This window comes from Chamaea fasciata, unplaced genomic scaffold (assembly GCF_029207755.1).
Source record: "Chamaea fasciata isolate MVZ Bird 193981 ecotype frontalis unplaced genomic scaffold, bChaFas1.0.hap1 SCAF_21, whole genome shotgun sequence".
Classification (NCBI taxonomy): domain Eukaryota; kingdom Metazoa; phylum Chordata; class Aves; order Passeriformes; family Sylviidae; genus Chamaea; species Chamaea fasciata.
Genome location: NW_027094106.1, coordinates 527,261 through 553,259, shown reverse-complemented (window position 1 = coordinate 553,259; position 25,999 = coordinate 527,261). Strand labels below are relative to the sequence as shown.

Sequence of the window (25,999 nt, the reverse complement as noted above, 5' to 3'; positions counted from 1 at the left end):
GCAATGATAGGATGGGTTCGAATTCAAACAGGGACCCCAGCCAATCCCATTCAGTCCTGAATGCAGACATATTACTGGCCAGGGAGCTGAGTGGTGCTGAGAGCCTGACTAATCAGTTGTCTAAGCCCAGGAATTTTGAACCCCCTGTAAAAGGTGGCAGCCAATGTGGTAGAGGGAATACAGGTCACCTCATCCCTGATAAGCAACAGCTGTTTTAATTACCTAATACAGCCTTGCCCCCGATGAGTCATAGCTATATCCAGTAAAGTTAAGTGTGATAAAAGGGAGTGGATTAGCTGGTGAGAGGAGGATCTTGAACCAGAGGATCATGGAGGAGGAGGATCTTGAGGAGAGAATCACAGCTGTGAGGTCAGTCTGGGTCTGCAGTTAGAGCCTGTTGTTGGAACTTGCGGTCAATGTCTAGTCAGGCAAAAGCCTGCAGTCACAGTCTAGCCAGGGAAAAGCCTGCAGTCAGAGTCTGCACACTAATACCTGCAGACAGAGTTTAGCAGGAAATAACCAGCAGTCAGAGGCTGCGAGGGAAACTCAGAGCAGGAGCTTGCTGCAGCCGGTGTCAGTGAACAGTTGGAGTCAGGATGGCTAAGCTGTAAAGAGGAATAAACCATGACCCTTTTCATGTTGTGATAAAAAAGAACTCTCTCTGTCTCGGCTCATTTCTACCCTCTAACAAGAGGGCTGCTGCAGCCGGCCATAATAAATCTCTGCTGTTTGTCTCATGATCATTGGTGTGTCCAGTCGTGAATCTGCCTCCAACCTACAACCTATAACATAATATGAGCCTGCCTTCAGCCTGTGCTGGGAGCAGCAGGGGCAGGGGAGGAACTGCAGGAGCTGGAAAGCCCCCCCTGCATTCCTGGAATTTTGTGTGTGCTACAATGCCAAAATAGTTTGGGCTGGAAGGGACCTTAAAGCCCATCCCATTATACCCCTGCCATGGCAGGGGCACCTTCCACTATTCCAGGCTGCTCCAAGCCCTGTCCAACCTGGCCTTGGGCACTACCAAGGATCCAGGGGCAGCCACAGCTTCTCTGTGCGCCCTGTGCCAGGCTTTCTCCACCCTCCCAGGGAACAATTTTTTCCCAATATCCCATCTAAACATGCCCCCTGGCAGTGCTCTCTGCTGTGAGTTCTCTCACTGCTGGTACTTGTTCAGGTATCTATAAGAATTTGATTTCTGGCACCCCACAAAACAAGGTATGATTTAGATCTCACTCCTGTCACTTTATTTGCATACCCCCAGTCCCCACTGCTAAATTTCTGTACAGATTTGTGTCCTCCTCACTGAACAATGTGTTGAGTTGAGCAGTGGTGTTGTGTTCTGCTGGGCAGAAAGTGGTAGGCCATTCTTTACCAGAAACTCTGTGTGTAGCTGCTACAAGAAAACAAAAACTCCTTGTAAATTGTTGACTGTTGCCCTAAACCCTCATGAATTCTCCAGAGGTTGTTCCAAAGGCATCCTGGGAAGTACTATGATACTTAGTATGAGCCCAGAGGTGAGGCCTGAGCTAAAAGGAGGTTGTCTTCACAGCTCATTCCTGTCAGCATGTTTTGGCTCACTTGTTGAGGCTGCTCCTCAGATATGAGGAGGAAGAGCCAAAGTCCTGCGTGTTGAGTTTGGGGAAATGTGAGCTGCTCTGGGGCAGATTTTTGATTGCTCATCCCCATCTTGCCTTTCATGCTTTCTCTTCTCCAGGCTTTGTTCCAGTTATCCCCAGAAGCTGCTGGTCCCTGTCTGGATCACTGACAAGGAGCTGGAGAATGTGGCTTCGTTCAGGTCATGGAAGAGGATCCCCGTGGTGGTGTACAGGTAAATGCAAACCCAAATTCCCTCTCCCAAGCCCATGACAGCTGCCATGCCCTTGTAGTCCTGCACGGGCTTTGGAACAGGGATGGCAGGAGAGCTGTTTATCCTTTTGCCTCCTGTCTGCAAACATGGTGCTCCCAGGGCTCCTTCTCCCAGCACCATCTGCAACAGGGTGTTTTCCAGAAGGGAGAAGCAGTGTTCTAGAACTGTCCTTTGCTGCTTTGTTAGATTTGAAGGTGTGGGTGAGTTTCCTCCTACGGGAGATGTTGCAAGATGAGGTCAAATTAAAGTTCTCTCAGAGTTTCAAAATCTTTCCACACATTGGTCCTTGTCTGGCTGCTACTTTTAAAAGAAATCTGAGCCAAAAGGAGCCTGCTGGATGCCCTTTTCTCAGCAGGGTGTGCAGGCCTGGATAGACCTGGGAATGCCCTAATCTACAGCTTCTCGTGAGGGGCAGTAGTGGGGCAGCTCTGATCTCTGCTCTTTGATGACTAGGGTCAGGACCCAAGGGAATGGCTGGAACTCTGTCAGGGAGGTTTAGGCTGAATTTTGGGAAAGGTTCCTTCCCTAGAGGGTGCTGGCCACTGCCCAGGCTCTCCAGGGAATGGGCACGGCCCTGAGGCTGCCAGAGCTCCAGGAGCTCCCAGGGATGCCCAGGGTGGGATTGTTGGGGTGTCTGTGCAGGGCCAGGGGTTGGACTGGATGATCCTTGTAGGTGCCTTCCAGTTTAGGATAATCTGTGATTCTGTGAAATACTCCCTGACTAGCCTCCCAGAAATAATCTAGAGGGGGATGCAGGAAGCCAGGCAGCCAATGAAGCAGGGCTCTGCAGGGTAGGGGCTGGTTCGTCATTAAATGTGTCTCCCAGGAGACTGATGTGTTTGAAACCAACTGGAGGCTGTTGGAAAGGGGAACCCCGGCAGTTGTGCTGTTGTAAAATGTACATTATGGTTTGTAGCCTTAGACTCTGTGTTAGCTGTTACCAAATCCAAATATAAAAACCATTAAAATATCAGAGCTGTATTGGAAAATACAAAAGTCAGGAAGCAAAACCAGTGAATTTACAGGTACCTTAACTCTGCATCTTCACACTTCATGGCTTGCTGTTGGATGTGGCAAAACACTGTGTGTTCCTTCTAGAACTCAGTTCTGCAGCAGAGTGGGAATGAGCACAGCTTATTGGGTGGAACCTTCCCCTCACTGTAGCCAACTCAGTTAAGAATTAATTGTATTTGTGATGCTTTTTGCTAAAAATGGCCTGGTGCTGGAGCCTGTCCCACTGTGCCTCCCCACCCGAGGGCAAAGCCATGTCTTTTTCCTACTCCAGCAATTATTTTGTTCCTTGCTTTATATCTCTGTAATGGTACCCAGTAATTTACAAGCTGAGTGCAACCTTTTGCAGCCTGGGATCAGATTAGAAGACGCTGACAAGTGGTGTTACAAGATGGGGCAAGTGCTTGCCCATGTGTCTCTGATTTTCATGCACATTTTTTAGTCCTTGCCCTCAAGATTGAAGTTTTTGGAGAAGGAGGGTCCTTGAGGGTCATGGCTGCTTCTGCAGTGCCTTGTGCTGTGTGGAAATGAAAAGCCTGACACTCAGCTCCTCCTCCTCACTTGGAGTTCAAGAGAGAATGGATGGGTGCCTGCATCCCAATGGACTCTGATAGACCTCAGAGCCTTTGGATAGGGCTGATCTCACTGGGTCACAGTCAAAGCTGTAAAACATGACACCAAAGGTACCCCATTATCAGATTTCTTTAAAAAAGTATAACTTAGCTATTAAGCAAAGCAGAAATTCAGGTCTCCATCTCAGTCCTCAGCGGAGATGTGCAGGAGAGATGCAGGAGCCTCCAGGCACAATCCACTTCTAAAACAAGGCAAAGGATGCAATTATTTAGCTGAGTAGAGAGGCAGACGGGCACACTGTGGCAGTTCTGGCTCTGTCTGCTCAGCCACCTTGAGGAGACCGTGGGCCTGTGGCAGCAGGAATGTCCCTTGTGATTCTCAGCATCCCCTGCCAGGGGACAGCGGGCACTGCTCCACCCCACAGCTGAGCCTCGCTCTTGGGCTCTCATATCCTGCCACAGTGAGACGGCAGTTTATCCCAAAGATCTGGGAAATGGAAGCACTTAGACACACACACACATCTCAGCTGGGAACCTTTAGGCTCGACTCAGTAAACCCTCTCCAAGCTTTTTCTTGTGCTTTAAGCCAAGCTCCTTGACTTGTCCAGGAAATAACAGAGAGGAGACTAGGGAGATCACAGAATCATGGAAAAGTATGGGTTGGAAGGGACCGTGAGAATCATCTACTTCCAACCCCCCTGCTACCTTCCACTAAACCAGGTATTAATCCATTGTGGAGGATTGTTCAGGGTTAAATGGCATGTGCTGACAGTATCAGATGTGCTCTAGCCTTGTAATCAGAATGAATCTGTGAGAAAAAAACTCAACTGATAAACTACAGAGGCACTTCATATTGCATCTTTGGATCATGAAAGGGTCTTCAGTCATTAAAACTAAACTGCGGATCCTTAAAGAATCATTTGATCCACGTAAATTAAAACACTCTGGCACTTTCTGCCATTCCAGTTTCAAGAAAGGAGCTTTTTTCTTTGAGGAAAACCTCCCCAAAACTCCCAGGTAAGAAAAGGCCTGAAATGGTTCCTGTGCTCGTGCTGGGGAGATGTGCAGGGAAGGCAGAGTCAGGCTCTGGTACTCCCCTGCCCTGGGGAGCTCCTTGCAAGCTCAGCTGTGGTGTGGTTCCTCTACTGGCACCTGCTGTATTTTCTGCTTGCTGGTGGCTTCACACTCATTGGTGCTGCCACATTTCCTCCTTGTTTATTGGCAGGTCACCATGTCTCTTGAAGGTCCCCAGCAGTTGTTCAGTGCTCAGAGGTTTGTGTTACCAAGAGTTTTGTGAGTTCAACGCGACCCTGGCAACACCAGTGGATTTGCCCGGAGCAGCTGCTGTGCCCCGCACCCTGTCCTGCCTGCTGTGAGCAGTCCCTGGCACAGCACCTGCCTTTCCCAAAAACATGCTCAGGCGCTGTCTGGGAAAGTGCTTCTTGGCACAGGCCTGGAGCTGTGGGTGGCTCACAAACAGGCTTGGATGATCACAGGCTGGTGCTTAAGTCCACACTTTGGCTCTGTTTCATTTACTACTATAAACAAAGCCTTTGCTGCTCTCTGTTATCCATCCTTGAGTGATCCTGAAGGCAGGAATAGATCTCCTGGGAGTGACTGCTCTGCAAGGCAACTTGCAGAACAGAGCAGCACTTAAAGTAAAGAGTCCCCATGGTGTTTTGACTTGGCCAAACATGAACATTATTTCTTTGGAAGGCTTCAGTTTAAAGTCTTCATTGTTATTATCTGTGAGATGTCATTAAGGAAGCTACATAAACTGACAGAGGGCAGGTTTAGATGGGATATTGGACAGGAATTGTTCCCTGGGAGGAAGGGCAGGCCCTGGCACAGGGTGCCCAGAGAAGCTGTGGCTGCCCCTGGATCCCTGGCAGTGCCCGAGGCCAGGCTGGACACTGGAACTTGGAGCAGCCTGGGACAGTAGAAGGTGTCCCTGCCCATGGAGGGGGTGTAATGGGATGGGCTTTAAGGTCCCTCCCAACACAAACCATTCCTTGACTCTGTGGTCTCCAGGTAAATGTTGCAGGTGGGGTGGTGGGATGGTTGAGCATGGTTGGTGTGTGGGTTTGGTTCAGGTCTGTTCAGTTCATTTTCCCATCTCCAAGAAGGACCAGGCAGCAGGAGCAGCACCTCAGGGAAACGTAACAAACAGTATAGGGATGCAGGTGATCTTTCCTTGTACATCTTTGGGTCATCTGCTATCTTAGATTTCCTACACCCATTTGGGAGAATGGGTGACTGTATCACTGTCCCTTGGTGAACCTGCCACCAAGTGTTGGAACCAGTTAGTAGTTCCACATTGCACCATGGCTGTGAGTCCACTCTTGGTTTTGTTTGTTGTCCAAGAAATACTTGTGTTTCTGAAACATGGCTTGACCATTACACTGTATCTGTAGGTACACTGTCTGTGCCACCCATCTCTGGAGCTTGGTTTGTCTGCAACGTGATCCTTTTTTAGAGGAGTTTGTGTCATTTTAGGATGGTTAAGATGTGAAGCCATAATATTTTATGTCTTATTCCTTTCCCAATAACTGTTAGCACATCCTTAACCTTTGTGCTTCTCTTGAGCACTGAGCTGAGGCTTTTGAGAGCTCCCCAGTGACTTCAAAGCCTTTGGGATTTGGCTGCTGATCCGCAACAAACTGCTTTGTGTCACGGCTGGGGTTATGCTTTGATCATCTGTAAATACTCTTCACTTATTAATACTAAATTTCACACTCTCTGGGTCATTCTTTATCACCTGGAGCTTTGTCACCTCACAGTCCCTTCCCTTCCCAGGCCAGTTGGGAATGACTTGACCAGTGTGTTCATGTGAGAAATGCACTGATTCCTACTTCAGGCCTCCTGCCAGGTGTCAGTAAGCACAGCCAGGGTATGGTTCACATTTAGGGGTTGTTGATAAACACCAGCTCAGGCCTCCACCCAGAAACTCCCTGGTCTGATGCCAAGGGAGCTCATCTTCCCAACTTGGAGATGATAAGTGAAATGGTTTAACAATGGGTCTGTAATTTAAGGGAGGAAAAAAAGAGAAGAAGAGAACAGAACAGCCTTAAAATTAAGTGGAATGTGTCCCTGCCCATGGCAAGGGGGGTTGAACAAGATGATCTTCCATGTCCCTTCCAATCCAAACCATTCCATGATTCTATGATGCAACTATTACTTTCCCAAAATACAACCATATGATTTTAAGTTCTTCTCTCTGTTTTAATATATAAATACTGTCCTATCTATATACAATAATATCTATTTTTTATATTACGTATTTATAGGTTACAGGATATATTAATATATGTAAATAGAAATCTGAGATCAGACTTGGGTATCTTAAAGGTCTTTTCCAACCTAAATGATTCTATATTAATATAAATAAAACTGTGACACTGGTTTAGCCTCTCTGTCAGTGCTGTGGTGGTGAGAAATGGTTATTTGAGATTCCCTACCCTCTTTCACTGCTTGGTGAGAGTCAGTGCTGTAGGTAGAGCAGTTGCTGCAGCAGACCCAGCAGCTGCAGCCAGGAGTAGCTCAGGTGTGGCTGTGCACAGGGAGCGTCTCCTGGGCCAGCCCCGTGCTCTCGGGGGCTCAGCCAGGCTCTTTGTTCCTGCAGACACGTGCGCAACGGGGCAGTGATCGCACGCTGCAGCCAGCCCGAGATCAGCTGGTGGGGCTGGCGGAACGCTGACGATGAGTACCTGGTGACATCCATTGCCAAAGCCTGTGCCTTGAACCCCGGAGCGAGAACATCGGGCACCGCGCCGCACACTGGGAGCAGTGACGGCAGCGAGCCCTGCGACGCTGACTTCGGTGAGATGGCTCCCACCAGCCCTCCTGAACAGGGGACACCACAGAGGGGCTGCCAGGGCTGTCCCAGGGCAGGGCTTTACCCTAGTGTCCAGGGGGAGACCCTGGGCCCCATCATGCCATGACTGCGGTGTGTGGGTGGCTCTCTGGGCTTACTTACAGTGGCACTGGGGTGGAGGGAGGGAGGGAGGCGCCAGGAGCTCAGGCCCTGTGTGTCCCTGCAGACTCATCCTTGACAGCGTGTTCGGGCGTGGAGAATGCGGGAACCCCTCAAAAGCTGCTGATCCTCGATGCCAGGTCCTACACGGCAGCTGTGGCCAACAGGGCCAAGGGAGGCGGCTGCGAATGTGAAGGTACCAAGGGCCAGGAAGTCCTAGAGCACCTCCTCTTTGGCCTGGGAGTGGCTCCTAGGGCACAGCTGGAGATCGGGGCAGCATTTCGGTGCTTAGTCTGTGGGAGCATGTTCCTACACAGGGATCTGGATGGGCTGGATCAACAGGCCAAGGCCAACTGGATAAAGTTCAGTAAGGCCAAGTTCTGGGTCCTGCATTTGGGTCACAACAGCCCCACTGGAATGCTCCAGGCTGGGGCAGAGTGGCTGGAAAGCTGCCTAGTGGAAAAGGACCAGGGAGTGCTGGTTGGCAGCAGCTGAACATGGGCCTAGGTGTGCCTAGGTGAGCAACAGATCAATGACACCTGAGCTGTACCAGCAATAGTATGGTCACAGGGCAGTGACCATCCCCCTTATCTGGCCACTGCTGAGGCATCTCCAATCCTGGGGTCAGTTTCGTGCCCATTGGGATAAGAAAGTCCATGAGGAGGGAGTGGAGCTAGGGAAGGGTCTGGAGCACAAGGAGTGCCTGGGGGAGCTCAGCCTGGAGAAAAGGAGGCTCAGGGAGGACCTTCTGCTTCTGCACAGCTCCCTGACAGGAGGGGGCAGCCAGGTGAGGGTTGGGCTCTTCTCCCAGGGAACAAGGCACAGGATGAGTGGAAGTGGCCTCAAGCTGTGCCAGGGGAGGTTTAGGTTGGGTATGGGGTAAAAAATCTACATTAAAGGGCACAAATCTACATCAGGCCCGGGCACAGCTGCCCAGGGCAGTGTTGGGAGTCCCCATCTCTGGAGGGGTTTAAGAGCCCTGTGGATGTGGCACTTGGGGACATGGGTTAGTGGTGGCCTTGGCAGTGGTGGGAAATGGTCGGACTCAATGACCTTGGAGATTTTTCCTAACCTTAGTGCCTCCCTGGACACCAGGACTGGTGTGTGAGGGGCGGCTGCACTGGAGTGTGGCGGCAGTAGCAGCAGAGTTAGATTCAGTGACCCATGTCAGAACCCAGTTCAGAGTGTTCTGTGCCTGCTGTAGCTCTCTCTAAATGTTCCTGTCTCTGATATCAGAATATTACCCCAACTGTGAAGTTGTGTTCATGGGCATGGCCAACATCCACTCCATCCGAAACAGCTTCCAATATCTGCGTGCTGTCTGCAGTCAAGTGCCAGACCCCAGCAAGTGAGTGACTTTTCTGTAGCTGAGTTTGATGCCATATCTGTCAGTGCCCTGGGGGGGTTTCACTCCTTTTTCCTTTTTTTATCCCAGGTTTCTACCTGAGAAAATAGAGGGATGGGAAAGTGCTTAGCTTGAATGCTGCTAATTTTGAATCATTAATCTAGAAGGGATTGTGGCACTGTCTCAGTGTCACTTGGTTGTCTGTGTCCTCTGGGGGTTTCTAAAATGTGGCTGTATTTGAGAAAAATTAAATTTGGGGTTGGATTCTTTGCCCTTTTTCCCAGGCTGCCTGGCTCTTCTGGGACATGTTTTAAAAAAGAATGATTTTCACTGAGGACTCCAAGAAAACTGAAGTTAAAATGTTGGGGTTTTTTCCTTCAGGGGAGAGCTAAGCAACCATTTTCTTGCCTTTTTCCCCCTTGCAGCTGGCTTTCAGCCCTGGAGAGCACCAAGTGGCTGCAGCACCTGTCTGTCATGCTGAAGGCAGCAGTGCTGGTCTCCAGTGCCGTGGACAGAGAGGGTCGTCCAGTGCTGGTTCACTGCTCCGACGGCTGGGACAGGACTCCACAGATCGTGGCACTGGCAAAGATTCTCCTGGACCCTTACTACAGGACCATGGAGGTAGGATTGTGCTCTGCTGCAGTTCATGTCTGTTCAAAGGCAGCTTTTGTCTTGGAAGCCCTGTGGAAAGGAGCAGGATTGTATTTGGGAATAAGCTTAGTGGTATTTCTGAGCTGCTGTGGTGGGCGTTGAGTTTTCTCTGTTCTCTTTCTGCCTGTTTTGGGTGAGCTGTTCCTCACTCCTCTGCCCAGCCTGGGGAAGTGCTGTGGGAAATACCATCTTGTGCTCGAAGTTCAGCTGCTTTCCTGCTCTAAATTCTCTGAGCTGGTTACTGCATAGACATAACAACTGAGAGTTTATATCTGGAAACCTCCAACTCTGGTGAGCTTTGCTCCCAAACCAGGCACCACAGCAGCCTCCTTCCCAGCCTTTCCTGTTGCATGGGGCTTGCTTTGTCCTGCCACGTGTCCTCAGCAAAGTCACTGCAATTGTTTTTTCTTTTATTCACAGGGCTTCCAGGTGCTGGTTGAATCAGAGTGGCTGGATTTTGGTCACAAGTTTGGAGATCGCTGTGGACACCAGGAAAAGGTGGAAGATCAGAACGAGCAGTGCCCAGTTTTTCTCCAGTGGCTGGATTCTGTTCATCAGCTTCTGAAGCAATTTCCCTGCCTCTTTGAATTTAATGAAGCTTTTCTGGTAAGAAATACATGTACATACATGTGAGCATAGACACATGGAAGATTGTGATGTTTTACAGTACTGGAGTTGAAAGAGAAGAGGTCTGCAGAACCTGGGGGATTGTGATGTGATCACGGAATCCCAGAATGGTTTGGGTTGGAAGGGAACTTAAAGCCCATCTCATTCCATCCATTCCCTGCTGTGGGTAGGGACACCTTTCACTACCCCAGAGTGATCTGTCCAACCTGGCCTTAGTCACTTTCAGGGATGGGACAGCCACAGCTCCTTTGGGCAGCCTGGTCCAGGGCCTCACCACTCTCACAGGGAACAAATTGTCCCTAACATCTCACCTAAATCTGGTTTCTTTTAGTTTAAAACTGTTCTCCCTTGAAGGGATGGTGGAAAGTTTATATACTCTGGTTTTTCTGAATCCCTTCTCCAGTCCTTTTCCAGCCCAGGGAATTCAGATGCCAGCAGTAGCACTGGTTTGATTTGCATATCTCAGAGCTATATGGGACTGAAACATTTAAAAAAAAAATAAAATAGGGAAAAAATTAATCTCTGTCCTACCAAAAAATGCAGGAGAGGGTTCTAGAGAGTCACTTGGTTCTAGAAGGATGAGTTTGGTATCAACTGAGTGTTGCTTTCCCTTCCATTTATGTGATCCCTGTCCTGCCCAGTGTGGAAGCAAGGACAGCAGTGAGGTCACCCAGGGTAGGCAGTGCATGAGCCATCCCAGAGGAGGGGATGATGTGTTCCCTGTAGGCCCTTTTGCCCGTGGCTCTGAGCATGGCTCTCCCTCCTTGCCACAGGTGAAGCTGGTGCAGCACACATATTCCTGCCTCTACGGGACCTTCCTGGGGAACAGCCCCTGCGAGCGCGAGATGCACAACATCTACAAGCGCACGTGCTCTGTGTGGTCCCTGCTGCGGGCTGGCAACAAGAACTTCCACAACCTGCTCTATATGCCTGGATCCGAGCAGGTCAGTAGAGCTCCTGGCCTAGCTTTCCAGGCTTCTCCCCTGGCAGGCACAGGGCAGGAGGCTGGAGGGCTTTCCATGGCTTTTGCCTCTGACATGGGTGGTGTTGCAGGTGCTGCATCCTGTGTGCCACGTGCGCGCCCTGCACCTCTGGACAGCCGTGTACCTCCCGGCCTCCTCACCACATCCTCTGGGACAGGAGGACATGGATATATACATGCCCCCTGGATCTCAGAGCCAGGACTTCAGTGGCAGGTGTTTGGACAGGTAAGAGCTTCAGGCTCAGGGTGTTGCCTACCCACAGATCTTCCTGCCTTCTTGTAGTTTCTTGTAGTTTCCCTGTTGTTCTCACCTTCCTTATGGGAACAAGAGCTCTGTAGCAGTGCCCCAGCCACTCAAAGAAGTTGAGGTCCCTGCTGCACCTCAAAGGCAGGAGGCCACACTGTGGTGTTGTGCATTTCAGTTCCTGCAGCAGCACTGCCCCTCTCCACCCACCCCTTGAGCTGTAATGGAGAATATTGCCCTGCCCTCATCTGTTTTGATGGAAACCAGGGAAGTTTCAGGAGGTTTATTGTGAGATTTGCTTTGCTTTTGGGTTCTAGATTACCAAAGACAAGATCTATGGACGACCTGCTCTCAGCCTGTGACTCCAGCAGCCCTCTGACCCGCACATCCAGTGACCCCAACCTGAACAACCACTGTCAGGAGGTGCGGGTGGGCTTGGAAGCCCGGCATGCCAGTACTGAGGGGGCTGAAGGTGCTGCAGTGGCCACAGGAGAGGCATGGCCCAGGGAGAAGGAGGAGGAGGAGAACCCTCCTCTGCAAGACAGCAGCTGTGCTGAGCATGAAGGGCCAAGCAGGCAGCTGGGCAACCAGGCTGCTGTGCCTGCCAGCAGTGTCCCTGTGGAGGTGGAAAAGGGAAATGGAACACTCACGGAGGAACTGGATGGCATAGGTCCAGATCCAAATCTTTCCGGACAGGAAAACGGTGACAAGGTTTCCACCAGTTCTGGAAAGCATTTGGAAATCTGTCCCCAGGAACCTTTGGAGGCTGCTGGCATGGTGTCCAACAGAGGAGGCTGTGCCAAAAGAATCACCACCCGCCAAGACATTCCCAGCCAGGAGTCACTGGCACCAGGCACCCCTTCTCAGGAGATCCCAGGCCCTGCCCTGGATATCCCGTGCCCAGATGGAGACAAGGCCAGAGGTGATGCTGGCCAGAGTATGCCCTTCGAGGTGCCTGGCCGGCCAGGGAGGCTTGGGCTGGAGCAATGGCGCAAGCCCATTTCTCAGAGCCAAAGCAGTGAGTTCTCCTTCTTGGGATCCAACTGGGACAGTTTTCAAGGTATGGTGACATCGCTCCCCGATGGGGAGCCCACACCCAGACACCTCCTCTCCTATGGCTGCTGCAGCAAGAGGCTGAACAGCAAACCCCTGCGGGCCCCAGGGCTGTGCCTCAGTGGCCCGTGGTCTGGCAGGGAAGGTGGGAAGCCCTCGGCCTGTGCTAGCCACGTGAACACATATTTTGGGAAGCCCAGCCATTTGTGGCTGCCCTGCCACCTGAAACAAGCCTCTGGTCCCAAGCACCTGCCGCCAAAATGTCCTTCTCCTGTGCCTCCTCTCTACCTGGATGATGACGGGCTGCCCTTCCCCACGGATGTGATCCAGCACCGGCTGCGGCAGATCGAGGCCAGCTACAAGCAGGAGGTGGAGCAGCTGCGCCGGCAGGTGCGGGAGCTGCAGCTCCGCCTGGACATTCGCCACTTTTGTGCCCCTCCAGCCGAGCCCCCCATGGACTATGAGGATGACTTTGTAAGTACAGGCTGCTCACACCCTGTGCCGGGTCCCTGTAACCCCTGCACACCTCCCTCTCCAGCCTACAGCTCTCCGTCCCTTTGGGAGGGGGTGGGAAAGGTTGTTCTTCTGTCAGTCGTGTCCTCGTCCTGGCCATGTCCTCATCCACCCAGAGAAATCTCTGCTGCTCGAGCACCAAACTCCTACAAACTCATGGATGCTTTGCCCTGTGTCTGGGGGCTTGGGAGCCACCCAGCTTCCCCTCACCAGCACAGAGTGTGTGGAGCAGAGCATGCCCTGAGTGTGTGCCCAGCAGCAGAGAGGATTAGTGATCTGGTCTCGTTTTGCAGACATGTCTGAAGGAATCAGATGGCAGCGACACGGAGGATTTCTGTTCTGACCACAGTGAGGACTGTTTGTCGGAAGCAAGCTGGGAGCCTGTGGATAAGAAGGAGACTGAGGTGTGTGTCCCATTGTGGAGCTGTGATGCAGTGGGAGGGAATGATGTTTTTTGCAGCTGACCTGGGTGGGCACAGCAGCAGAGTGGTCTGGAAGTGAGGCAGTGAACAGCCTCCCATGGTCACTGACACATCTGCTGCTGCTGCTGGCTTGGGTAGGGTAGGCTTACTGTGAGGTGTGGCCCAAAGCCCCCACCAGCCTGCCCAGAGCTGTCACTGTGGGATTACAGACAGGAACTGACTGGTGTCTGCCCTAGGTCACGCGGTGGGTCCCAGACCACATGGCCTCACACTGCTTCAACTGCGACTGTGAGTTCTGGCTGGCCAAACGGAGACACCACTGCAGGTAAAAACGTCAGTGGTCTGGGCCCCTCCTCTCCTCAGCCTGGTGTCACAAAATGCCCCTTTGCCAGGTCTGTTCCCTCCAGCTCCTAGGAGAAGGTTTTAGGTCTTTCCACTACATGCATGCATACATACGTACATACGTTCCTCATCGGTTCCCTGCAGAGATCCATTCTACATGGTCCTTGTTTCTATTTTTCCAAGGCCTTTGATCCCTCTATGGGACAGCAGTGAGTCCCTGTCAGCGCTAGCAGTTTGCTTGCACTGCTGACCACAGTATAAGAAACACGTTTACAATCCTCAGTCAGGCTGGTGCTATGCCCTGCCCTGGGCCCTTTGTTCAAGTTCTTTGGCTCAAGTTCTGCTGTGGTGGTCGCTGCCCTCTTCTCACTGTTTTTCTTGCTCCTTGACAGGAACTGTGGGAATGTGTTCTGTGCTACCTGCTGCCATCTGAAGCTGCCCATCCCTGATCAGCAGTTGTATGACCCTGTCCTCGTTTGTAACTCCTGTTATGACCATATCCAAGTGTCTCGTGCCAGGGAGCTAATGAGCCAACATATGAAGAAACCCATTGCCACAGCTTCCAGCTGAATGCCAGACAAGGGACCTGTCTAAGCCCAGCCTTTTCTCTCGTGGGTTTGAAGGGTGACTCTGCCTCCAGGGTAACTGTGAAGGCCTTTGGTGCAACACTTGAACACCAAGCTGGAATGCACTGTCTGCAGCAGCCTCACTGCCGGGCTGGAGCAGAGGAGCTCAGATCAGAGTTTGCTGTGTCCCCGCTCCAGAGCTGGTGGGCCCGTGTGTTGTAGCCCTGATGGCCTAGGGCTGAGAGAGGATCACAACCTCTTCCTTTTGTGGGCTGGAAAGCAATGTTTTCACAGCTCTTGCCTGTGCAAAGTCCCCCCAAAGCAATAGAAAGGCATGTTTAGAACCACCTCCCCCTCCAAAGGCAGGCTGCTGTGTGAGAAGGAAGAGGGCAAGCTCCCGCTGATGTTGGAAGGGCCTCAGCCTGGAGCAGATCTGTAGATTCTCTTTCCATGAGTGTGATTTGCGATCAACTTGGTGAACAAGACTTATTAGCCATCACTAATTGATTTTCTCTTGGCCTCTGAAGAGAAATTCATTCCAGCTGAAAAGGGCTGAGCAGATCGTACCCGTTTTCAGGCTCCGCTGGGATTGGTGTCACACTGGACTTTGTCCCTGTCCCCAGCACCATGGGGAGATGGGAGATTGGCTTTTCACTTCTGCTCTGCCCATCTGCTTTGTCTGCGGTCGTGTCACAGCCTGGTGCTAACACAGGAATGGCACCCTGATCCTCTCCTGGCATGGAAACAGAACTCGTGTTCCTGTGTTGCTCCTCCTCCCCTTTTCTGCCCTCAGCTCTCCACTTCCTACTGCTCTTTATCCTGAAAACTTGATACCTTGAGGGTATAGGCCATAATGTGTTGTTTTACCTCCTGGAATGTGCTGTCTGGTGTATGTGAGGGTTTCAGTCCAAATGCTGCTATATATTTCTGTGCACTTAATGTAACCCGAAGAAGGGAGAATGAAGCATCGATACCAAAATGGGGGTGGGAAAGGACACTGGCTGACATAGACACTATGGTCTGTGCTTTTCACTTTAGGATGTACAGCCAAGCTGCAGTAGTAACCATGACATGTGGCATCTGTTCAGTGGTGGAAACAATTGCCCCAGTGCTACCTGAAATGCCTCTTGAATTTGACTTCTTTTTTTGTCTCCTGTACAGTGGTCAGAGTTGCCAACTTGTAATTGCCTCTCTGCTTCTCCTTTAAACTAGAGAGCAGGAATCTCAACTCATCCTAAGGACAAGAAACTGGGTTTAGAAAGGAAGAAAGGTTTATAAAGTGGGCTTCAGTGGGCTTGTAATTCCTAGGTCCCTTGGGGAGCATCCATACTGCCTCCTCTGTAAGGCATCTGTGGATGCTAGTTAGGAGTTTCAAACTCAGAAGAGTTTGAAAATGGGGCATTTCTTTGCAGAAGTGTAGGTTTTCTTTCCAATGTGTTCTGCACTTCAGAAGCTGAGACTCGGTATGTGGCAGGGAGGACCTGTGAGGACATTGGTCTGCTAACAAGACAAAGGACTTGAGACTGTTGTGATCTCCCAGATCTTTCAGTAATGGTTTGTCATCTCTGTCAGAAGGAATTAAATAAGGACCATTTCCTGCACTTTGACTTGTCAGCCTCTGGTTTTGTAAACCTGATTGCGTGAGTGAAGCTCATCCTCTGAAGACCCTGTACTTAGATTCTGCTTCTTTTCCATACTGGGAACAACCAACATGGCTCTGGGAAGAGAAGGCACCTTGCTTCAGATTCTCCCCTGCCTTGTACCTTGCAGTCATTGCCAGGCATGGAAGCGTGACCATTGACCTGGCAGAAGAAACTGGATTTGCTCCTGTGTTGCACGTATTGGAATGACTGCAAGTGATGAGGAAGCCAGAAACCAGGTACTGCTGGCCCTCCCATTCAGGCCATTAGTCCAAACTGCTTTTAGCTCTTTTGAGTTTCAGCGTCACAATGTGCTGGCCAAAAACTCTCCAATCAGTTTGATGGCATTGTGACAAACAAAATGTGCTGTACAACTCAATACAGTCAAAATAAAATCTCTATATTAGTGCTGCTGGGTTTGGCCCCTTCTTTCCTCTGTGGGGAGTTCTGCTTGTACAGCGCGTTTCAGGCTGCTGTTACCACCTTTTCCCTTGATTAAGGTGTGTTAGGGATTTAATATCCTTTCTCACAATCAGAATCATAGGTAGGGCACAGAACACCTCTGCCCTCTTCCAAACAAACCTGCAGGATGTCCTTTCCAGGATAACCAGGGCCTTCCAGCCTCCCCTATAAGGACTCAAGGAGAAGTTTTCTTTCTAAGGAAGCATTGTTAGGCAGGATTCCCTGCTATGAGGAAAGGCTGAGAGAGCTGGAATTGTTTGCGTGGAGAAGACTCCAGGGAGACCTTGGAGCCCCTCCCAGTGTCTGAAGGATCTGCAGGAGAGCTGGAGAGGGATTTTGGACAAGGAATGGAGGGAGAGGACACAGAATGGCTTCCCACTGCCACGGGGCAGGGATGGACGGGATATTGGGAAGGAATTGTTGCCTGGGAGGGTGAGGGGGGCCTGGGACAGGGTGCCCAGAGTAGCTCTGGCCGCCCCTGGATCCCTGGGAGTGTTCAAAGCCAGGTTGGACATTGGGGTTTGGAGCAGCCTGGGACAGTGGAAGGTGTCCCTGCCCGTGGTAGGGAGTGGAACTGGATGATGGTGGAACTGGAGGCATGGCCAGACCAAGGCCGGCTCCCCTCCACAGGAGGCGGGGAGCAGCAGGGCCTGGGCAGCCTGGGCCACCCCTCAGAGCTGTGTTACTTTCTCTGGCTGGAAGTAAAGAGCTTGGCTTGGGCACACTCAGTTTTATATGGATATTGCCAAAAGTCGCCTTCCGTTTTCTCAGTGGACAAAATACATGTCAATCCAAGAACTGGCCCCTGATAGGTCCCTGTCCTTTCCAAAGAATTTTAAGGTCCTAGCAGAGCAATATTCTATTAACCAAAAAAACAAACTGTATTAACCTATGACAAGGTCCTTCCAACCAAACCATTCCTTGATTCTATGATCCCTTCACTCTACTGATGTTTTCCTAGCACCTGTTCCAGGTAGGTGTGTGGGTGGTTTCTCTGTGCAGGGTGGTGGGTGGGAGAGTTGTGCTTTGTCAGCTGGATGGTGCTGCAGGTCGGTCATAGTTTGTGATGGAGCCAGAGAGAATCTCCTGGAAAGCCTGTCCTCAAGTCAAAGATCCAGGATTATTGAAATTCAGTAGATCCCTGGTAAACTACTCCCGCAGTTCGGCTCAGATGTTCCTGACAGACAGGTGATACCCAAAGGCCTCATATCAGAAATGTGGGGAGCAGGACAGTTTGTCACATTTTAACGTGAGTCACTGTGAATGACAGGCACACAAGGTCAGCTCAGGAGGCTGCTTTTGCTAGAGGTTGTAAAACTGAGACAAGGTATTTTAAATGGGATTCTTTCTAGAAACCAGATAAATCAGTGAAATTATAGCCCTGCCAACACTTGAATACAGATTTGTGATGTGAAATGGAATTGGTACTACTCAACTGACATGAGAATTATGAAGAGTTCAGAGAGGTGGCCTCTCTATGAAATGTGCAGTCACTGCCCCAGTGAGGTGAGGGCTCAGCTTTGAGGAATTCCCTCAGGCAGCTGCTGACCTTCAGAGAATCCCTGACTCCCAAGGATGAGACTCCACTGACCCTCGGCAGGGCTCCGGCCTGGTCCAGTCTCATCTATGGTCAGACCAGTCACATTAACCATGGCTGGCTGGGGTCTGATCTGCTGCCCACCACAGCCACCACAGGTGTGACAGGCTGGTCACACTAGGACTGCCTGTGGCAGGACACTGACTGGAAGGGCTGGTCCCAGCTGTGGTGGATGCTCTACCACAGCAACACTGCTCAATATTAGTCATGACCAGCATTTTTACAAGAAAAGGCCATTTATTATTAACTTCCATCTCTAGCAGTTCCAATGTCATCTGGAGAGGCAGAGGAAGGCTGACTGCTGGGACATGGGTGTGACCTGTTGGCTTCTTATCCCCAGCAGGGAAAATACCACAGCAGAATTCCCCATGCACAGTTAAAAGATAAATCATTATTTATAAATAATATTTATTAAGTAACAAGCTGCTGGGACTCTAGTGCCACATCAGCCTGGCCACCCCAGTGGGGGCACTGAACTCTCCTAGTTATTAAGCATGGAGGAAAGCGTTATCACTACAAGAACATAAAGCCATCGTTGCCAACACGTTCAACCTGAGGTAATCGATACCTGCCGAAATGGGTCTGAACCCAGCACAAACAGGGACATCAAAGCCTTCCCGATCCATGCACCAACTGCCAGGAATCCTTGGTGAATTAACAACTGGGGCAGCGTGTGATGTGCCACGCTATCTCAGCAGCCACTGAACAAAATAAACACACATTTCTGTGTAGTGAGAAGCCATGTCAGACTGGCGAAGGCTGGGGCTACTCAGGTGTGTTAATGGATAACGCTGAAACGGCCAGTGATGTGGAGGAAGAAGAGGAAGAGGAAGGTGAATTGTGGCCTTGTTAACCCTGAGAGTGCTGCACAGACAGACAGGCAGGAAGGACTTCCTAGCTTTTTCAGGTGTGTGTCTGTCCGGTCCATTTTCAGTGATAGTTCACACATTTCTCTCCCAAGATCATGGGCTTCTGTAAAAGTGAACTTGGGGTGCTGCCATTTGTTTATGGGACGTCGGGTATCTCTGTGTGTCCTTAGGTAAAACAATTGTCTGTAGATGAAATATGCTGCACGCAGCCGCCAGTATGTTTAAAATCATCATAATTTGAAACAAAAAAAAAGTTGCCCAAAGCAGTGCACAGCTTTAGTCTCACCCAGCTTAGTCTGCTCATGCAGCTTTAGAATCACAGAATAATTAAGGCTGGAAAAACCCTTTGAAGTCACTGAGTCAAACCGTTCTCCGGCACTGCCAAGGACATCACTAACCCATGTCCCCAGTGCTACATCCACAGGGCTGTTAAACCCCTCCAGGGGTGGGGACTCCACCCCTGCCCTGGGCAGCTGTGCCAGGGCTGGACAACACTTTTAGCCAAGAAATTCCTCCTGATGTCCACCCTGAGCCTCCCCTGGCCCAGCCTGAGGCCGTTCCCTCTCCTCCTGTCCCTGTCACCTGGGAGCAGAGCCCGACCCCCCCCCGGCTGTCCCCTCCTGTCAGGGAGTTGTGCAGAGCCACAGGGTCCCCCTCAGTCCCATGGGAGCGATGTGGTTGAGGGGGATGGCGGGGCTGTGAGGACTGGGGGAGCTGAGGGAGCGGGGGGACCTGTCCTCTTGGCTGCTCAGGTCACCCGGGGTAGGGAAAGGGTTGTTCTCCATGAAGAGGGATGTGCTGTTTCCCGGGTCAGTCTGCCCGTACCCTACAGCTCCGTGTGCTGCTCTGACAGCCTCGCCCTGCTTCCTGCAGCACCATCCACCTTTAGGACAGGTCAGGGTATCCCAATCCTTATTTTTGCTTCCTGTTAAAGAACAGGAATTGCCATCTGATTCCTGAGGTATTTTCTGTGGTATATGTGCGACTTCACCTGTAATATCAAGAAAACAAAACTAAGAATTTGACAAGGCAAAAAACACCTCAACGCCAAGTTAGGAAGAACTTAAGATTTAACGCTGTGAAGATGAAGATGAGTTATTAGAGACTTCTTCAGTGCAGCCTGCTCTGACTGATGCACTGCAGGGCAGTGGTAGAGCAAACACGACGACATGGCCTTTTGATTTCTTTGGCATCGCTTTCTATGGGATGCAGTTTTAGGGAGCTTTTGTCCTCGGAGTCTCAGTTTCTAGAAAGACAGAACAAGGCAAACATAGGGTTTCATGCACAACCAAGTTCTGACAGGCTGACAATTCCCTGTCCTGATGATTTAGGCATGGCTTTGCTGTAAATGTGAGGTAATTTGAGAGATAAAAGATATTTTTGTTTGCAAAATGTCAGTCTGTTCCAAATGTCTTGCAACATGGAACTCTCTGTTAAACATCCAGGAACAACAACTGTCAAGCAACTGTACTTCCTAGCTTGGCTAGATGGTGTCTTGTTGATGTGTTAAGACTTGACAATCGTCATTTCCCTATCCAAAGGTAAAATATAAACAAGGGAATTCTCAGATGTCTGGTCATTCTCTGTAAATATATGGTAAAAATACTGATTGAAATAAAAATACTTACTTTCTGCTCTTTCTGAGTAGGAAATAGTCCTAAACGTTAACTCTTGATGAATTTTCAGGGCCAAGTTGTATTTATTTAGTGATTTTTAATGATTTAATGTGAACTTACAGAATGATGACTGTAAGTTGTCCATCTTGAGTTAGTTCCCATCATAGAATCATGGAATGGTTTGGGATGGAAGGAACCTTAAAGCCCATCCAATTCCACCCCTCTGCCCTGGGAAGGGACACCTTCCACTAGACCAGGTTGCTCCAAGCCCTGTCCAGCCTGGCCTGTCAGAGGACAGAAAGAGGTAAATGTGAGGCTTTTTAAAAAATTCCTTTAGAGTGAGAATTGGGAACTCCGGGGTGAGAAAGCCTGGCTGCTGGATGAACCATTTTGGTGTAAACTATCCTGAAATTTGTACTTGGCACGGGACATCTCTGCAGAAAAGGCACAAATGCAGGTGTGTTTGTACGAATTCAGTGAGCACAAGGATCCTCGCTGTTGCTGTCAGTGTCTGAACAAATTCACTACAGCCTCTAATAAGAATCAAACTGTCACAGCTTATGAGCTAATTTAATGAACTCATCAGCAAGAGAGGAAGCTAAGAGAAAAATAAAGAGAATATCTACAAGATGACAAAATAGCAAGGTTTGGGGTATTTTTGTCTAAACTGAACTAGTTGAACTGACTGGAAAAAAAGTTGACTTTGAATTTTTATTCTTGACAAAATGCCTTGTCATAAAGTGCCTTCAGGGTCACCTGGAGGATTTGGACATTGCTCTTCCCCAAGTTGTCCAGGAGCTGCTAACACTGGAGTTCTGGTGAAGCCTGGCTTTGTGATTTCCATGGATTGTTTACCAGATTGCCAGGTTTAATGCACGGCACTTTTAGGATGATTGCTTTGGTTTAGTGGCTCCTGCACACTGGGATTTCAAGCACATTTCTGAGCACTGGAGACTTGTTCCTGAGGTTGGAAGAGACTGAGCACTGCACAGAGGTGGGCTGGCACTGCCCTCCTGCCACTGCAGCAGCACCGTGTGCTCAGGGTGGGGTCACAGCCTGGTTCTGGGGCAGCTGTGGTGCAGCAAAGGTGGTCCTGCTCCCCCAAAACTTTGTGGAGCCTCAGCTCCTCATGCTGCCTTTCGCTGCCTGGGAAAAGTCCTCTCCCCAACACTCGTCTCACTTTCTCCTGTATCCCCTGCAGCACTGCAGGCTCTGGGCACTTTTATCACCAGGGCACTTTCTTTCCGTGCTTTTACTTAACAACCTCATCCCTGAGGCAAGAAGATTCCCAGACTTTTCCAGATAACGGAGTTTCCACTCCGGCTGCTTCAGCAGTGGGCTCAGCCCACCACCACTTCCATTCTCCAATCCTGTACATCCTCAGTGCAGGACTCAGGTCCATCAGGTATGAAAAGAATTTCTGCACTTGCTTGTCAAAAAGAGAGTTAAAAGTGTTACTTTGACATCTATTTCTGCAATGCTGTGTTGTGTGTATATCTCAAGTGAGAATTGGATAGAAAGTGGAAAGTCTAAACGGAAGAGAAACTTTTAAAGCCAAAAGATTCTGTTTGGTGTGCCTGTCTTTCCTCCAGATTTTGAGCATTCCCTGGTGATTTCCAGACAGTCCCTGCTGAAGTTAAAGGGCAAGGAGAAAAACATTTGACCACAACTAGTCACTGTTAGGCTAACATTCATGTATTTTTTTTAATTAAGCAGAATTCGGACAATAAAGAACTGATGACTTGTTGAAAAGTTCTCGGTCTCCTGTTTTCCCAGGTTATGTTTTTAAAGGCAAAAGACTAGTCAAAAATATTGTGTAGAATAGTTCATTCTCCTCATATTTTTTTTTCTTCCCTAACTTCTTTATGTTGTACTTTTTTATGCACTGAAGAGCAGAAAGTAGAAAAGTCTTGACTTTTTCCTTTCGTCCAAAATGGTTCTGCTAAAATTTTCGGTCTCACTGAAATATTATTATTCTTCAGAAGAGAAGCTGAAGCAAGCTCCTAGAAAAAAAATTCTTCCCTGTGAGGGTGGGGGGACCCTGGCACAGGGTGCCCAGAGCAGCTGTGGCTGCCCCTGGATCCCTGGCAGTGTCCAAGGCCAGGTTGGACACTGGGGCTTGGGGCAGCCTGGGATGGTGGAAGGTGTCCCTGTCCATGGCAGGGGTGGCACTAGATGGGTGTCAAGATTCCTTCCAACCCAAATCATTCTTTAATTCTGGGATTTCGTGGATCCCTTAATCTCTCCGGTCTCCTTCCTTCTCTACACTTTAACATACAGAATGCTGAAAGCTTATTTCTTCTCATGTCCGCATCTTAAGGGCACAGCTCCAAGATCAGCTTATTTGAACCCCCAACATTTGCAAAGTGATACTTCAAATACGTATTTCCTAAATGAGGGGACTAAAGAATTTATTTTCAATCTTATTCTTGACTCTTTTCATGTCACTGTTGAAGTCCCAGTAAATTAAGTCTTAGTAGAACTATGTTTAAAGGTTTCTTTGTGTGTGTGTTCAAACTTCTTTGTTGACTTCAGCAACAAGAAGTTTTCTCGATTTTTCACTGTGAGAGCAGTAAAAGAAGAGATGCCCACTTGGGTCTCTTGAACCATAATTATTTGAAGGATTTTTTTTTTTTTCCTGCTTGCTTTCTACTATTGGCAAAACCTTTGCTAGAGGTAGGGCTGGATCAGAGAAATGCAGTGAAGCTTTATGATCAGAGAATAATGAAAAATCAGTCAAGGAGGCTGTGTGAGAAATGGGAGTTATTGGTGCCACCTGACCTTGCAAGTCTAGTCATGCCTTCAAATGCATCAGTGGCCAAGGGTTCTTTTGCCCATGATCACCTTTATGGTGCGTGGTAACCTCAGAGCAGTCGTGGTGCTCTGAGTGATACACACTCGTTAAGATAAATAATTGTCTTTGTGTGCAGGGCTTAAAATTCACATGGCCAAAAGGGGATTCTCAAAATAAAAAGCAGCTGAAAACATCTGTTTTAACACAGCATGAAGAGCACCACATTTTCCCTTGAGAAAAGCAGAGTAGCTGCATTAGTAATGCACTTGTAAAACTCGTTGTAGGATTCATCTTGCCTAAGATTCATCTGAATGTGTAATAGTCAGTTGGATGTGCCTGGGCTTGCACAGAGATTGCACAGAGAGTCAGTGGAGAGAAACAGGCACCTCCCAGAGCTTGAGCCACTCCAACTTTCTTAGATGGATGCCTTTGGAAGACAATTAATTTCTTTCTGATGAGCCTATTAGTCCATCAAGTGTGCAGAGACTTGACAGCTGTCAGACCTCGGGGACTGTGGCAGGAAGGCATTAATCCCACCTGACTGTTGAAGTGCAGACAACACTGTCTCTCCCATTTTCCCTTCTTGAAGAGACTTTTTTTTATTTCAGTAAAGAGATAATTTTCATTTCCATCAGTCGTTTGGTTGATACAGGACCAGAGCTTGCGGATTTTGTATCCAGACCCATTCCAAGTGTTCAGTGATCAGGCAGGAACAGACACAGCTGCATTCCCTATTTTCCTGCATAGCTTTGAGTTCTCTTGACCCCAGATGAGTAACTAGCTCCCTTTAAGCATAACTTTTGGACCTGACTTTGTAAGTTCCCAGTGGAAGGATGGTCTTAAGTTGCTTCCTTGGTATTTCCCATTCCATGGGTGCTCAAGTGGGATTGGAGATGCTGGAGAGTGTCAGTCTCGTGTCCTTTGGCCCAGCTGAGCTGGTGATAACCACTTTTGATGTGATTCCTACCAACAGTGCCTGGAAATGATCCAGGCATTTCTTCAATTTCCAACAGATCTTTGGAGAAATTATGTAGCACGTGCTACTTTGAGCTTAGAACACATCTGATGCTGGTCATGTTGGATTTGCATTTATTCCATAGAACCATAAAAGCATCGAATGGATGGATTTGGAAGGGACCTTAAAGCTCATCCCATTCCACCCCTGACATGGGCAGCGACACCTTCCACTACCTCAGGGTGCTCCAAGCCCTGTCCAGCCTGGTTTTGGACACCTCCAGGCATCCAGGGGCAGCCACAGCTTCTCTAGGCACCCTAGAGGGCCTCCCCAACCTCACAGCCAAGAATTTCTTCCCAAAATCTCATCTATCCCTGCCCTCTGGCAGTGGGAAGCCATTACCCCCTGTTCTGTGACTCCAGGCTTTTGTAAGTAATCTCTCCTCATCTTGTTGGCTCCTTCAGGCACTGGAAAGTCACAGTGAGGTCACCCCAAAGCCTTCTCTTCTCCAGGCTGAACAGAGCTGCTCCATCCCTCTGATCATCCTGATGCCTCCTCTGGACTTGCTTGAACAGGTCCATGTCCTTGCTCCTCTGAGACCCCAGGGCTGGATTTTTGGGCTTTCTGATTTCCTGAGCTTGCAGGTAGCCCTGGGACCTGTGAAAAGCCCTCAATACCAATGTGAGCCCCTCCTGAGTGCAGACCCCACCAGGAAAAGTGCCCGGGGGTCTTGCTCAGCCCCATCATTGGACTGGCGAGAGCTGTCTCCAAAACTAAGCTGAGCTTAGTTCAGTGCTTGCCATGGGGCCTTTCCCACCAGGCCGTTTGGATGTGGCAGTTCTGAAATGGAAGAGTAAGAGATTTTCCCAGTATTAATAACCTCTGTGCCAGAGAGTGGAACTGGATAGTTGCTGGTAAAGCTGCAGCCTTTGTGCCTTCAGTTAAAGTGATGATTGATTTGATCTTTACTGGAACACTGAGAACCACAAAATAACATCATCTCAAGAGGAAGGTGTCTGTAATAATGTGGTGTTAGTGTTATCACCTCTCCAGCTAGATTTCACATGCTTATTTCTATCCAATTAATCCAAATTTTTCCAGTTTTGAGAAAGCAGGATTTAGTAAATGTCTGAATAATTCTCTAATGAACAGATCTCTGCTTTGAAGATAAGAACTGTAGTAGTTTGAAGGCAAAACAAATGAGAGGCTCCAAGTCAGAGATACAATTTAATAGGAAAAAAAAAAAGAAAGAAAGTAAAATAAAATAGATGCAATAATAAAAAAGACCACTGACAGAGTCAGAATACAACCTGAGCAGAGTGATGGAAGCAGTCCAGGTGAGGTGGTCTTCCTGAAGCAGTGATCCTGTAGAAAGGTCTGGTAGCTCGGGTCCTCTGGGAATCCAGTGGGTAAGCGCCCCTCTGGTGTTCAGAGTCTCAGCTTATATCCAGGCTGGAATGCTTGGTTCCTCCCTCTGGGTGGAGCATCTCACAATGGGATGGTGAGTCATGTGATAAGGCCTGATGGGCCCATTAACAGGAGGTAGCCCAGGAGGGGGTTATCTGTGAGCTGTGTAGCAAAGGTGCTGATGGGTCCATTAACAGAAGATAAGCCAGAGTGGAGGAGGCAGGGAGCACTGCCTCACCTGGTTTCAACAGTTCATGAATATGGTGATAGAATATGCTTCAACCCAGGATAAGAACACTGGCCTTGGTCAGACCAAAGTCCCATCCCAAAGCTCACTATCTCTTCTGACAGCAATGCCCAAGGAGGAGGTAGGAGCACAGCAAGCAGGGACTGATGCATTCCCAAAGTATTTCCAACAGAGTGTATTTCCTCACTGACAGGGTGGTCAAGCATTGGAAGGGGCTGCCTGGGGAGGTCTGGAGTCCCCATCC

General features: G+C 49.4%; 1 protein-coding gene across 2 annotated transcripts in view; it reads left to right on the top strand.

Moving 5' to 3' along the window:
- MTMR4 (myotubularin related protein 4) overlaps positions 1-16,221 on the top strand; it is a 62,165-nt gene extending 45,944 nt beyond the window's left edge. For both annotated transcript variants that reach the window (XM_066202209.1, XM_066202208.1), the window contains exons 8-19: positions 1,715-1,828; positions 7,073-7,269; positions 7,491-7,619; positions 8,660-8,771; positions 9,194-9,389; positions 9,840-10,025; positions 10,820-10,990; positions 11,100-11,254; positions 11,590-12,799; positions 13,132-13,242; positions 13,497-13,585; positions 13,995-16,221. In XM_066202209.1, coding sequence (XP_066058306.1) covers positions 1,715-1,828; positions 7,073-7,269; positions 7,491-7,619; positions 8,660-8,771; positions 9,194-9,389; positions 9,840-10,025; positions 10,820-10,990; positions 11,100-11,254; positions 11,590-12,799; positions 13,132-13,242; positions 13,497-13,585; positions 13,995-14,172 — 2,848 coding nt within the window. In that variant the 3' untranslated portion in view covers positions 14,173-16,221. The remainder of the gene's footprint in view (positions 1-1,714; positions 1,829-7,072; positions 7,270-7,490; positions 7,620-8,659; positions 8,772-9,193; positions 9,390-9,839; positions 10,026-10,819; positions 10,991-11,099; positions 11,255-11,589; positions 12,800-13,131; positions 13,243-13,496; positions 13,586-13,994) is intronic.
- The last annotated feature ends 9,778 nt before the right edge of the window (positions 16,222-25,999 follow it).